General features: G+C 36.1%; 1 protein-coding gene across 12 annotated transcripts in view; it reads left to right on the top strand.

Annotated features, from left to right (window-relative positions):
* AKAP9 (A-kinase anchoring protein 9) overlaps nucleotides 1-13,747 on the top strand; it is a 110,026-nt gene that overhangs the window by 25,945 nt on the left and 70,334 nt on the right. For 8 of the 12 annotated variants that reach the window (XM_057432764.1, XM_057432759.1, XM_057432762.1 and 5 more), the window contains 3 exons: nucleotides 5,550-5,594; nucleotides 12,521-12,574; nucleotides 12,980-13,150. The exons of 1 other annotated variant lie outside the window; for it this stretch is intronic. In XM_057432764.1, coding sequence (XP_057288747.1) covers nucleotides 5,550-5,594; nucleotides 12,521-12,574; nucleotides 12,980-13,150 — 270 coding nt within the window. The remainder of the gene's footprint in view (nucleotides 1-5,549; nucleotides 5,595-12,520; nucleotides 12,575-12,979; nucleotides 13,151-13,747) is intronic. 3 more of the 12 variants (XM_057432761.1, XM_057432768.1, XM_057432763.1) reach the window with 2 other exon arrangements.

Genomic DNA, 13,747 nt, shown 5'->3' with positions numbered 1-13,747 from the left:
CCTAAAACCCTGTCAGGGCTCTTCTGTGGTAGTTTTGTGGATACAAGCTAATCTCCCTGCGGTTTTTTTTCTAGTATGTCCACTTTACTTAATCTTTTACTGGAATTCATGTTTTGAATTGTTCTTTCTGTACCACAAAATAGACTCAGAATATATGACTATATTGCCTAGGTATCTAAAAATCTTGACCCAGGTTCTTTTGTGGTAGCTTTGTGGATAGAAGTTTATCTCCCTGCAGTATTTCCTGGTTAAAGTTTCTGAGTCTTATGTTAAATGCTTTTCATCTTGGTCTCACGAAGATAATAATATGTTGAGTTTCTAGTTGCCTTTGTTTTTTGGCTTTGTTCTGTTGCACCCTGGTGTCTTTTGGTCTTGACATCCATAGTGTCTTTTTCCACATAGAAGTAAAAATAAACTAGAAGAGATAGCACAGGAAATTAATTGGATCAGTGAAACTCTTTGGTTCAGGATTGCTTCTTTTTGTGACATCCTGCAATTAAAAATGGAAGAAAAAAATACTTCAAGGGTAAATAATCACTGAGATCACCTTCTCTGGAAAGTCTTGAAGTGATGCATTGGAGCAGACTGCTTTGCAAGAATATACCAATACCAGGAAAGCATAACAAATTAACCTATGGCACGGTAAAATTGTCCTTGAGTCACCTGGGTATTAAAAGCTATTATACAAAGCTTCTTAGAAAAGAAAACTTCAGAGTTCTGTGATGAAGAATACCTGTTAATTGACTAAGGTTGGATTAGTAACTTGTCTTCTGTTTTTCACAGGACAAAGCTGTTTGGTAAGAGTTTTAGAATAGCTGAACTGTTTACTCGAGTAGATAATGCAAACATGAACGTGAAGCTATAAACTTTAACTTCAGTTGCTAGTGCTTGAGATTTGTCAGGCAAGGAACAGAAGCAGAGTAAGAATGAGACACTGGGTGGGATTCTTGAGAAGAGCTATGGAAGAAAAGTGACAGAAACATGGAAACATAAACAGTATAGTGAAACTAAGAGGATGCCTCAGTGAGAAAAGATGTAGGTGGTGAATGTGGGTAAGGCATTCCTATGATAGCAAAGAGCAGTCAAAGGCTTTGACTAGAGAAAAGATATTCTGGGATGTACAGTAAGATAGAGGATTTGAAAAAAATAAGTAGATTTTCACCACATGGATCGTGTACATTCTACTTCATCTGAATCTGTGGGTGTATCCCAGGCATGTGACTTAAAATAGATCATCTCTAAAACAGCTAATTCACTCAGGCACTAGAGGCTTTTCTGTATTGTGGGCCACTTGCCTGGGCAACATACAACATCTTCCTTGTAGGGATACCTTTCACAGTTTAACAAGAGCCACCTCCAGAGGCTGAGGATTCATTTCTCTTGCAATCACTTTGTCAGTTCCCCCTTCCTTAGCAAGTAATCCCTCAAATGTCACCTCCTCTAGTTCATGTGTTGAGTCTTTATCTTCCTTCACTGCACAAGTTGTTTTTCATTTCCATTTCCTCTTGCTTATAGGGGCAACTGATAGCAGCAGGGATTGGTCCTTAAGTTCAGCTGCAGTGTCTGTTGCTGGGATTGGAGTGGCTGCACTGTCTGTCACTGGGGTTGGAGTGGCTGCAGTATCTTTTGTCAGAGTTGGCGTAGCTGTGGTGCTCATCGTTGGGGATGGACTTGGCCACGATATCTATTGCTTTGCCATCAGATCCAGAGACATCTTTTTCCCCTTGAGCTTACTGGATAGGGTTGAGTGGGGCTTTGTAGGCATAGGCTAGGCCCCAGCATGTTACAGTTATTTGTACCTTTCTGGTATTCCCAGGATGACAGCATACTTTTTCCAAATGTTTTACTAGTTTTTCAGGACTTCACACTTGTTCAGGGGTAAAAGTTTCAAAGCACTGGAGGGGGGCCTACTGGCCTAGGTACTTACCCATATGATCCCATACACCTGCCACTCATGACTCTTGGTGGTATTCTTAGATAATTGTCTAACCTTAAACAAGACCTGAGCCACATTCAACAAAATGATGTTTCCTAGCAAAAGGACCAGATTGGTTTCAAGGGTACTCTTAAATTATCACACTACTGTAAATAGCCTGGTGGGAGAGCAGAATGTGCAAGAGCTCATCTCAATAGGCTGGCACTCCGAGAGGGGAAAAAAAAAGAGGTCTAAGTGTTAACAATTCCCGTTACATGCCTCCTGAAGTATGGAGGTGATGGCCATGCTGGCAACATACTGGATCAGTTTCATAGTCAATAATCCTATTGTATCACAAGCCATTATCATAAAGTACAACGAAATGAGAACCTTAGCCCAAGCCCCAAAGCCGATAAACTAAACCAGCAAATATTGGCTTCAAGTAAGGTGTGACATAAGGAAACTCTGAGACCAGGTGCAACGACTCTGATAGCAAATCAGCATTGTGACAAGTGACTATTAATTCAAAACAATGAATGCTTATCACAAATATGATTAGACACACTCTGGTCAGATCTGTTGTTATCTCGACCCTTTGTGTCCCACTTTGGGCACCATAAAGGACTGTTGTGGTTTAAGCCCAGCTGGTAACTCAGAATCAGGCAGCTCACTCACTTTCCCCCTTCTTTCCCCCCTGCTTCTGGAGGGATGGGGAGGAGAATTGAAAGAATGCAACTGCCATGGGTTGAGATAAGAACAGTCCAGTAACTACGGTGCAATGCAAAACTGCTACTACTACCACCAATAATAATAATAGGGAAATAAGAAGGGGAGAGAATATAAAACCAGAAGGGGAAAATGAAAAGAAAACAGTAAACATAAGTGATGCATTATACAGTTGTTCACCACCTGCCAAACGATACCCAGCCCAACCCGAGCAGGGATCAGTCCCTTCTACATGACTCCCCCCAGTTTATACACTGGGCATGACTTGCTGTCTTATGGAATACCTTTGGCTAGTTTGGGTCAGGTGTCCTGTCTCTGCTCCCTCCCTGCTTCTCATGCCCCTCTTCACTGGCAGAGCACGGGAGACTGAAAAGTCCTTGATCAGAGTAAGCACTACTTAGAAACAACCAAAACACCAGTGTGTTATCAGCATTGTTCTCAGACTGAAGCCAAAACAGCACTGCACCGTCTACCAGGGAGGAGAAAAGAAGCAACCTGTTACAGCTGAAACCAGGACAATGTTGGAATCTAATGTGTGAGCTCATAGGATTTAAGTCTTTTAAAGTGATTTTTAGTAGGGTATGGATGAATGCCATAGCACAGAAGACAGAGCCATTTAACTTGAGTTTATTTGGCCATCTTTCTCTACTTACCTTCAATAAATCCCTTGGCTAAAATACTAGGTCTTAACAGCCAGAAAACTATCTAGATGCAGGGTTGAAGGAGATATTTTAAAAAGATTATTTATGCTGCTAACAGATATTGCACACCTAAACTGATGGAGCACTATAGATTTTGGTAATTTTTAAAAAATTATTTGAGTGGGTTTTTTTTTACTTTAGTATTCAGAAATCACCACCAATATAGTAAATTTTTAAAAAAATCTTACATGTGGCAAAATTACCATTAAAAAAAGAATTATTTTCAGTTATCACCTTTCTTAGAGAATTCATATTTTCTCATAAGCTTCAATCTGCAAGTTCTTTGTCTTTTACTATTGTTATCTACTAGGTTTAGTTTATCCTGGGATAAACCTAGCAGGTTTAGATACATAATAGATACATTCATTTATCTAGTAGAAAACATTAGAATGTGTTAGAATTAATGCTTGTAGAAGGCATTAATTTATCATGTTTCTTGTAAGATTCAAAAACATTACAAGGAAGATTTGTGTAAGACATCAGATTTCTTACCCTTTTTTGCATGTTGGAGAAGTGCCTGTATTTCATGGAGTATATAAAAAACTTCAAATCATTGTATCTAATTAAATACATAAATTTATAGGAATTCTTCTGAGCTTCTATAGGAATACTTCTAATCTTTCTTTATGAAGTCTTTTGAATTGGAACAAACTATGAAAAAATTTAGGATGATACAGCCATATGTCTTTTTGTCTGTATTAGGAGAATAATAATGTGGGTTTCCTGATTTTATTCTTTCCAGAGGACGTTGTCCTAGATCAAGGATATAAGTACAAAAAAATATGTTTAATTTGGGTGTGTTTGTGTGTATATGCATATATACACAAATATACATACAAGTATACAAAATCTGAATAAAAATATATTTATGTAAAGTAAATATTTTTTAATTGTGCATTCCATAGCAGAAACACTTTTATTAGCCTGTAGGTTTGTGTCTTTATTTTAAGGGTGGACCCTTTTAATTTTTAGTCATATGCACTGTATGAATTTTAGCTTCCACACTGATATTCTAAGTTAGTTTTGTGCACTTTTTCCATAATATGCTTTTTTTTTTTTTTTAAGGTTAATTACGTTGTGGAGCTATATATTGGATTCAGAATATGTAGAATCAGTGGTGACAGGGTTATAAAAAAAGCAGATCTCACCAGTAGGTCTGAATGGCAGATTTCTTGAAAAAAGCAAAACACAAAACACAGTTGACAGTTCCAAATTCTGCTTATGTCTACTGTTGCAAAATCAGCTATGTTCCTTTGAAAATAAGCCTGACAGAATTCAGTGTAAAATGGAGACTGATTCAATGTAAGGCTGGCTAATGTGTTAAATGAATTTTGAAGAAGCCCTATTATGTACACTTCATTTTTGTTAAAGTAGTTTTAACTCAAAATTACACTTTTAGAGTTCAAAAGCATACTTATTCACTGATAGTGCACCTTACATAGATAATTTGAATATTTTGCGTATTTCCCTAACATTTTGATTCCCAAACCCAATACATTTTATGTTGTTCATCAGGATACTCTGTATTTAATTCAAGCATCTTCCATGGCATATTTATGCTTAGTTTGTTAAGGCTTTGTATCTTTAATTGCTCTGATTCTTTAGAGCACAAGATTTGAGTCTTTGTCCTTTTTCATCCTGATCACTTTTACTCTCCTTGTTTTCCATGGAAGCTGCAGGAGAGTATGAGTATTTATTTTAAAATTCTAGTCAATATCAGAAGTGTTGCATGTATGAAAATGACATCCTATATATGATTATGTTCTTAAGCCAGCAAAGTTCTTCATCAGGTAAAACTGATCTATCAGAAAAAAGTCCTTTTCTTGGTACTACTTATTTCTTAACAAAACCAAAAAAAAAAACCCAAACCAAATAAATTATAAGTTACATTTCCAAAATACTGTTTTGTATCTATAGGTTGTATTTTCAGTAGAAGACTCAGGTAATGTTTCTGTGATCATAGTTGAACAGCAAAGTAACTTTTTCTTTTTTAAAGCATTGGATGTAAGGGAAGGTGGCCTTCACTAGATACTTTTATATATATATATATATATATATATATATATACACATTCATATGCACTAATCAAATTCATGTGTATCTTAATATTTTCAAGTATTGTCTGAATTCTCAGAAACAGATGAAAAATGTCTTGTATAATATTTTTAGTGTGCCATCATTGTAAATATTTTAATATTTTATTTTAGCCAGAAAGTGAAATTTCCACCACAGTAGAAGATTACAGTTCTGAGGTAAGACTGACGTAATGCTTTTCCTAACTTCTTTTACATGTTTACTGCAATGCTGTGCGTTGTTTCCTACAAATAAAAAGGAAAGAAAGAGCAGATGTGCTGTAGACAAAGCTGTTGCATGTCATTACTGGTCTGATTAATGTACCATTAAAGCAAACACTATGTCAACTACATCATGGGATGGCAACTATAATCAACATTGCAGTAGATAATGAACTGTTGTAACGATGTCATCATTACGGTTGTATTAATGCTTTGTGTTGCCATAGGAGTTGTGGCTGTGCATAATTTCTACTAATTTTCTGTGGGAAACTATTTAACAAGTTGATTACGTTTTGATGAGTTCCAAAGCAGCTGCTGCTCTGTAACTGGCTGGGCATCAGTCTGCTGGTGCAAGGTGGTGAGGGATTGCCTTTGCATCCCTTGTTATTTGGGGGTTTTGTATTGTTTTCTTTCATTTGTTAAGCTCTCTTTATCTTGACCTGTGAACTTTTCTTGCTTTTGCCCTTCTGAGTTTCTCCTCCATCCTGCTGGTGAGGGAGTGACTGGGGGTCAGCGTGGGGAGCTGAATTGCCAGACAGGGTCACCACACCTCATATTAGCATCTACTATTCATCTCTGTCATGTCAAAAGGTCATAGCATATATGGGACTTTGGTCTTGCCAAATAAAACTGTTTATTATAAAAACCAGCAAACTATCTCATGCAAAGATGTGGGTCAAGAACATGAAATAGCCATGGAATATCTGAACATAGTGAATATTGTTCTAGTTTAAAAAAATAATTTTTATGCCTAAACCAATCACTTTCTGTAGTGACAGTCTGGGTTTGTTTTGCAGATCTCTGTGCTAAATTCTTCTGTAAAACACACCCAAAAATCTTAAACTTGACAAGAGGGGATGAAGTAACCAAATGTCTCAGTTGCTGAAGTAAATTTGGTGTAGAATGCTTTGTTCCTGTCTTGATTTAGCCTTTTGTAAGAGAAGGTAACTACGCATTTCCATACTAGTATTATAGGTGCCTATTGTGAAAACTGAGGGCGTATACACACTAGACAATGTGTCCCCAACCCGGTGCACTGCATGGTGCAAAAGTAAAATCATTATCACAGTGGGCAGTCTAGACATGCCCTGAAAACTGGAACTTTTCTTTCCCAACTTAAATGCTCTGTCTCCACTTGCCCCTTCTTCCAGCCTATTTGCTTGACCAACCCTGTGTCTGTTTTCTATCCCCTAGGTTTTCGTAAATTTTTCCATTCTCTCCAGTAGCTCCTGTCAGTCTTTTCAGCTTCCCTTCCCCATTCCCTTTTTCCCTGTGCTTGGTTTCTTAGCTCAGTCGTACCGGCTTTTTCAGCCTGTTTCTAATATTCCTTTTCCTCAGTCATTCTGAAGACTTTACCAGCCTTTCCAACTTCATCCAAGTGTTTTTCCTTCTTTCTTCTTTTATATTGTTTTCTCTCTCCCTTGAAAACTTCTCTTTTATTCTCTCTTCTTATATTGGGATCCTCCTAATGATCAGCTCAACTTGTCCTAGATGAAAGCATTAGTTTTTCTTCCCAACCTCTCATATCAAATCCCAGTTACAGTTTCCTCCATAGGTTTTGTCTCGGCCTTTTTAGTTGAATTCTTTTTCCTGCCCCTCTCCTCCCCAGTTTGACTCTTTCTCTCCCATTTTTTTCCCCCGTCCTTGTTTTTAACCGGTGTCGCTTTCTTCAGGTATGTTGAGGAAAAAAAAAGCATTTGTGAATACAGCAAAACATTCCCTCACATTCATTACTGGCTGCTTTCAAATACAGAATACTGACCCACTGACCCATATGGTCTGGTCAGTTGTGATCCATCTTATGGCATGTGGTTTTGTGATGCAATTTAACCCAAAGGAAAAGAAAACGAACAACTGAGACCAGCACTTTTGCAGTCAAATTCCAGTCCAGCTGCTGGGGAATGCTGTAAATGAAAGAAAGAAAAAAGGTTTTTATGGAGGGGTGGTTGCAGGGTGTTGAAGTAAACTACCCGGGCAGGGGGGGAGTTGTTTAAAGACTTAATATTTTTCATAGGTAAAATGTGGTTTATTTTGTCCAAAGAATTGAAGTAGCAAAGAACAAAAAGAATCTGAGTTAGCTTAATGTATGGTAAGATGATAAGGCAGTATGTGCACACAGTTTGCCATTGAGAGTGTAGCAAATACACTTTTGAACAAGTGTTATGACCTTACTGCACCTTTTCAGACTATTCATTACAATGGTATGTGATTACTATTAAATGGAATATGCAGTATGTAAAGAATGAACCCTTGAAAACAGTTGACAATGTCATTGATGTTCATGTATTTTTATAAGTGAGATGTATTTTATATATATATATATATAAATATAACTAAGAAATTTTGACCACTTCTGAGGTTGTAGGAAGCAGTGTTGGAGATTGATCACAAAAGTTCAAGAAACTCAACTTTGCACAAGGAGACACAATACAGAAAAGATGGACAGTGCTTCATGGGAATTGTGGATATGTTATGGTTTTGAGTGTTTTGGTGTTGGTATCAGTCGGATATCAGTTTTCACATCTAAACACTTAACTTTATCCTGCTTCATTCTTCAAAGATATCTGTAGGTGTCTACAGAGTATGGTAGGGATCAATTTTCCAGATACTAAAAACAGTAGAATTACAGCCAGATTGCCTTCTGAATGTGCTTTTTAAAAAATTGCAGATTTCCTCAAAAATGCAATGACAGATGCATTTCTAGGTGCTGTTTATTCTCATTCCTTCAGAAAGACTTTTTACCTCCTCGAGAGTTACTTTCTAAGACATAAGTAGGCAACACAAAACTTGTGAATAGTAGCATGATACTTGATCTGTTGAAGAACAGATTCAAGTGGTGAGAGCTGCTGTCCTTAATGAGCTCTTCATTCCAGTTCATTACAGTTGATTGGTATCTGCAGTGAGGAAACCACATGCTTAGGAATGCATATATTTTAGGAACTGAATTTTCAATACGTTTCATGGTAGCTGTAATGTTACTTTTATTACTAAAAGCTATACTTAATGACCATCCTGTGAATAAAGTGTTCTGAAGCCTTTTTTAGTTGAAGAAGATGAGAATAACTTAATTTTTTTTCTGTAATAGCACAGTTACAAAGTTGTATGAAATCTTGAGCTTACCTTTTTTCAGATACATGCCCTCCTTTTTGGAGTACTAAGAAACAACATATTCATAGAAACGTAGACCCCATAGACTTAAATGTAGTTATGACTAGCTATTTAAGGTTGTGGTCTAAACTCAGAACTAAGTGAAGTTGGGCTTTTTCCAACAGCTAAAATTTTTAGGTTTTTTTTATAACTGTGTAAGGTAGAATTGCCCATTTTCCATATGCCTCAATTTTACAGTGCAACTGGAAAACTGTTCCACCTGATTCTTTTGTTTGTTCTTCTCTTATTGACTCTCTTACCAGCTTGCAAAATGTACTTCTGAAAAGATAGTCAATATGAAGTTTACAAAGAAGGGGATGTTTTTAAATGTTAATGAAATTCTATACCTGAACCTTAACCACTATGTAAAGAAATTTTCTCTTGTGTGCTATTAATACACAGAAAAAAATACTAAGCCAGGATATTTTAAAAAGACATCAGTTGTTATCCTTCAGAAGTTACTAATTTTAGTTACATGACTGTAATTGTTTTCATCACATACTGAAAGTGGTTTTAATTTATGGATTGTACTCCTCCCTCTTCCCCCAAAAAAACACCAAAAACGAACACACGCACAAAAAAAAAACAAAACCACATACCCCAGCAAAACCAAAATAAACAAAACCCACCAAACAGAACTGAAATTCATTTTCTCAAGTTGTCCTAATTGTTAATTTTACCTAAGTTTTATATAGTCTGTTGTGACATAACCAGAAAATTGAGAAAATGCCAAGAACATTGACAGGTGTTGTTGGTGGTCTAAATATTAATTTTTGTGAAGGAATAAAAGGGGGGACGGGGGACGACAATGACATGGGACAAAACAGAAGGTAAAATTATTAGTCCATTCCAGATACTGCTATATGTTTCTACTACCAAATCAAAGCAATTTTTAAATCGGTGTTTGAACAGTAGATTTATGGGAGCTTGAATTTTCTATTTATAAAGGAAAATCTCTGTAGTATTGGCATTAATGCTATAAGTAGTTACACATTATATATTAGTACTGATATTTCTGAGGTACAATTTCAGGTCTTCCAACGTCAAAGGAACGTTAAAAGGAATACAGTGATTTCATAAATTTAATCCTGACCTCTGGTGGCAATTGTCGTGAATTGCTGCCTTAATTCAGTGATGGAAGTTGGTTTTCATTATGCTTCTCTGGAAGATTCATTTATCTTAAGCATATGTATTTACTGATGCAATATAAATTATACCTTTATTTTTAGCTAATAGACCACAAATTATTTTTTACTTTATATTGGTAATTGATATTTCTGTGAATTATTTTGAAAATACAAGCAAGGAAGAAAAGTCAGACAGAATGTCCTTTTAAGGACTTCCATAACTTTCATGTCTTTTATTCACTAAAGAAGTTGCTAATGTGTATCTAATTTGTTGTTAAGTATAGCTTTTTATTACTCTTTGGTTTCTTTACACAATTGTATCCAGATCTCATGTTATTCTTTGCTTCCATTACCTTAAAATGCTCTGCAGTTTGATTGTTTCTTTAAATGTTTAATTATTTTCTGGGGAGTGTAACTAAGCACATCAAAAGGCATTAAGGCATAAGGACATTTCAGCATTAAAGGTAAATTGCAAAGTTTTAAAAGAAGAAACTATAAGAATCTGCATCAATAGTACTTACAGGCTTGCAGAAGACCTCTGTATGGTTAACCTCTGGGACCATGAGACAAAACGCAGATGTCCAGTGGGCCTTGTCTAATTACCTTGTAACACAATATTGCAGACACGTGAACAATTAATTTTAAACCAAGATGTTTTGGAGCTAATAACTCAGCCCCAACTCTTTGTCTGCTCTGACACAGCAGAATTTTTGTCATGCCAGTAGTTGCGAGGCTCCTTGTGAGGCTCCCTTCAGCACAGCGCCTTGCTGCAGTGGCCTGACTGCTTTTTCCATAGATTAGAGTGCAGTTTGTTGTCTTACCATGTTTCAACTTGCACTGTACCAGAAGGCATAAGGCATTTGAAAGTAGAAGGTATTAGATGAGAAATAGCGTGGACTACCATGTTACTGTGGTTCTCTTTCTGTGATGTCTAAGAGCTCCTGTGGAATAAGGCAGGATTTATGAAGTTCCAGACAGTTGTCTTGAATGTAGAATTCCTTTTATAAATAAAAGGTCTTTTGTGGAAATTTCAGCTGCTGAGAAGTCTGGAACATCTAATGAGATAAGGCTTTTATGTCTTTCCTAGTACCTCTTGTTGTAGAGCATCTAAGAGTCTGATTGTTGCACACAGAAATCATTCACAGGAAGAGAGGAGCATGTCCACTGGGGTAGATGACAAGAATTATACACTACATCTTAATCAATTAAGCCTAAATAAAATGGGAGTTAAAAGGAAAAGAACTATTTCATACTAGAGTTTCTTTTAATCTAATTGTGTTATTATTCTGGGACGTGCACCAAAATCTGAATAAAGACATTGATGCCAGGCACTGTGTAGAAACTTGTATGCCTGAATGTGGGGCGAACATCTGGCAATACACAAGTGATGTGCAGTGCCTCTATAAGCAGCCTGCTTTTTGCTGCAATTTTTTTTCAATTCTTTCTAAAGTAAGATATTAGTCTGTCTGTGGTGTTTTCCTTTTTACTGAGGAGGTCGGGAATTGAAAGGGCATTGTGTCAGCTCTGCAAATTCTTGTCTAATGCAGACATTTAATGCAGTCTCTTAATACAAACTCAGTGACTATATTGATCCCATTTATGACAGTGTAGTTACTGATTTGGTCAGGCATCTTAGTCCTTTGTAAATGAGCCTTGATCTGGACTATGGCAGATATCTGAGCAGTATAGCTTCTTATTTTGATGCAAATGTAATGTTTGGGTTTGAAATGCTATGATGCCTTTCCATCTCTAGTACCATTATTTTTCTTTCAGGCTCTGATGTAATAAAGAGCTCTGAGGGGAAATACAGCTGTTCTTGCTTTTTCATTTTAAAACATTGGTCTGCTGTTTTAAAAGCTTGCCTGCCTGTCTTGTGGTTGTTCACAAGTACACAGCATATTATTTTCATTTGATTTGGATTTTTGTGATTTTTAAGCTGTAATTGCTACTTTGGCTTGTACTTTTGGAGATTGATACCTCTTTGTTTGTACAATCTATAGAACCAAAATTCTTATAGGAACTGAACGGGGTTGCAATGCTAGGTGAGTGAAAGAAGATTTTTTTCAAATGTCTTATATTGAATATATAATTTCTGTTCTTTTTCAATTTTTAAGGAATTCCTTCACATTGAATGTAAGAGTCTATGATACTGTCTTTCATCCCCTATTGAGAGATTGGTGACTTTCAGAGCAAATCTTGAGGTGTATAAATATATTTCAGAAGCATAAATATGTTTAGTAATATATAGAAATAGTAAACAATTTAAAATGCAATAATACTGCATTTTAATAATTTTAAGTATAAAGCTTTGCATTGACCTTTAAATCTGAATACCTTTGTTTAATCTAGATGTTTGAATTGGTAATATGTTTTTTGTTCTTAGATAGTAGTGTTTATTTTTGCAGTTTGAAGTGTTTTACCTGTTACCTATGCTTACTTTGATGCAATTCACAGTATATAAAGCTATTCTGTATTTCAAATTGAATAAATTTTTGTAGCATAAAATTCCAGTGACTCTGCAGAAATCACCGTATAAGACTCAAATGAATGGAAAATAGAAATCAAGCTTTATTTCAGATAATAATGTATTTAGAAATTGTCTTTACACAGGTAAACGGTTGCAGTTTTATGACAAGAACAGCTATACCTGCAGACTTAATCAGGGTACAGTACTGCAAATTGAATCATAATACTAATGATGAATACTAAAAACCTTAGTTTGTTTTAAGCAAAAACTGTGTTGCTGACTAATACTTTATTTTCCATGCTGTGCTATGCATCTGCAGTTTGCTATATATTGATAGCGTGTATTGTTAAACTTGAAATGCCAAACAATCTATTACTTCTGTTAAGGCTAAGATTATGAAACAACTTGCAGAAACGCTTTATGTCAGTGCTTTCAAGGTGTGAATTATACTAGCAAAGGAGGTTACCATGGCAATAAGGTCTGCGATGCTGTATTGTATGTTAATGTTCTAAGGTGGCATTTGATACTGAATTTGATATTTGAGTTTACTTACTGTGATAAAGCATAAAAAATGGCATGTTAAGGAACTTGGATTGATTTAGGAAGAAGACTTTGGAGTTGGAGAGATTTGTTCTGAGCATGGAATGCAGCACTCTCACACGCAGCTAGAGGTGATGGAGAATGAATTGGCTGGGAAACAACAAGAGGTTGAAGAGCTAAACAAAGAGCTAGAAGAAATGAGGGCAGCATATGGTACAGAAGGATTGCAACAGGTATAATTACCTTATGTTGCTTTCTACTTGCTACTCGGTTACATGTAAAAATGCAAAACATCACCTGAAAGAGTTCACACTTAATGGTAGCTGTTCAGAATGCAGTCAGTGTGTGATAGAGAATTACACATAATTTGTGTCAATCACATACCATGCACTCTGTTGCTTTGCATGGCATTTCCATTGTGTGGTGTTTTTCTCTGTATTATATGACTGAAATTCCAGTCTTCTTTCCAGTGACTTTCTTCTGATAGGGCATGGAAAGACTTTTCTTCAAGAAAAGCCCTAATTCTTCACTAGTTGTGCAAACACTGCATTTTTTTTAATACCTTCCTCCAAGGTCAGAAAAACCCCAGGTTTTACTTCCCAAAGAATGACATAACTGAGTTGAACCTTGAACCAAAAAGGTGTTTGTATGTCAGACTTCACAGTCTGAAATACAAGGCAACTGTGTCAGAATTTTTTAATAAACATCCAGTAACTTTAGATTACAAGAAGGTATTTCTTACTTTAGAAATACCATTGAAATTTAAAAATGGGTTTTAAAGTGAAGACTATTCTTCCAGTTTAAGCAAGTGTTGCAATGCACTGAAGTTA

The sequence above is a fragment of the Pezoporus wallicus genome, unplaced genomic scaffold, assembly GCF_028554395.1.
Source record: "Pezoporus wallicus isolate ANWC-B61680 ecotype Strahan unplaced genomic scaffold, APGP_CSIRO_Pwel_v1 scaffold_2584, whole genome shotgun sequence".
Classification (NCBI taxonomy): Eukaryota; Metazoa; Chordata; class Aves; order Psittaciformes; family Psittacidae; genus Pezoporus; species Pezoporus wallicus.
The sequence above is the reverse complement of the archived record's forward strand: the minus strand, read 5'-3'. Positions and strand labels throughout refer to the sequence as shown.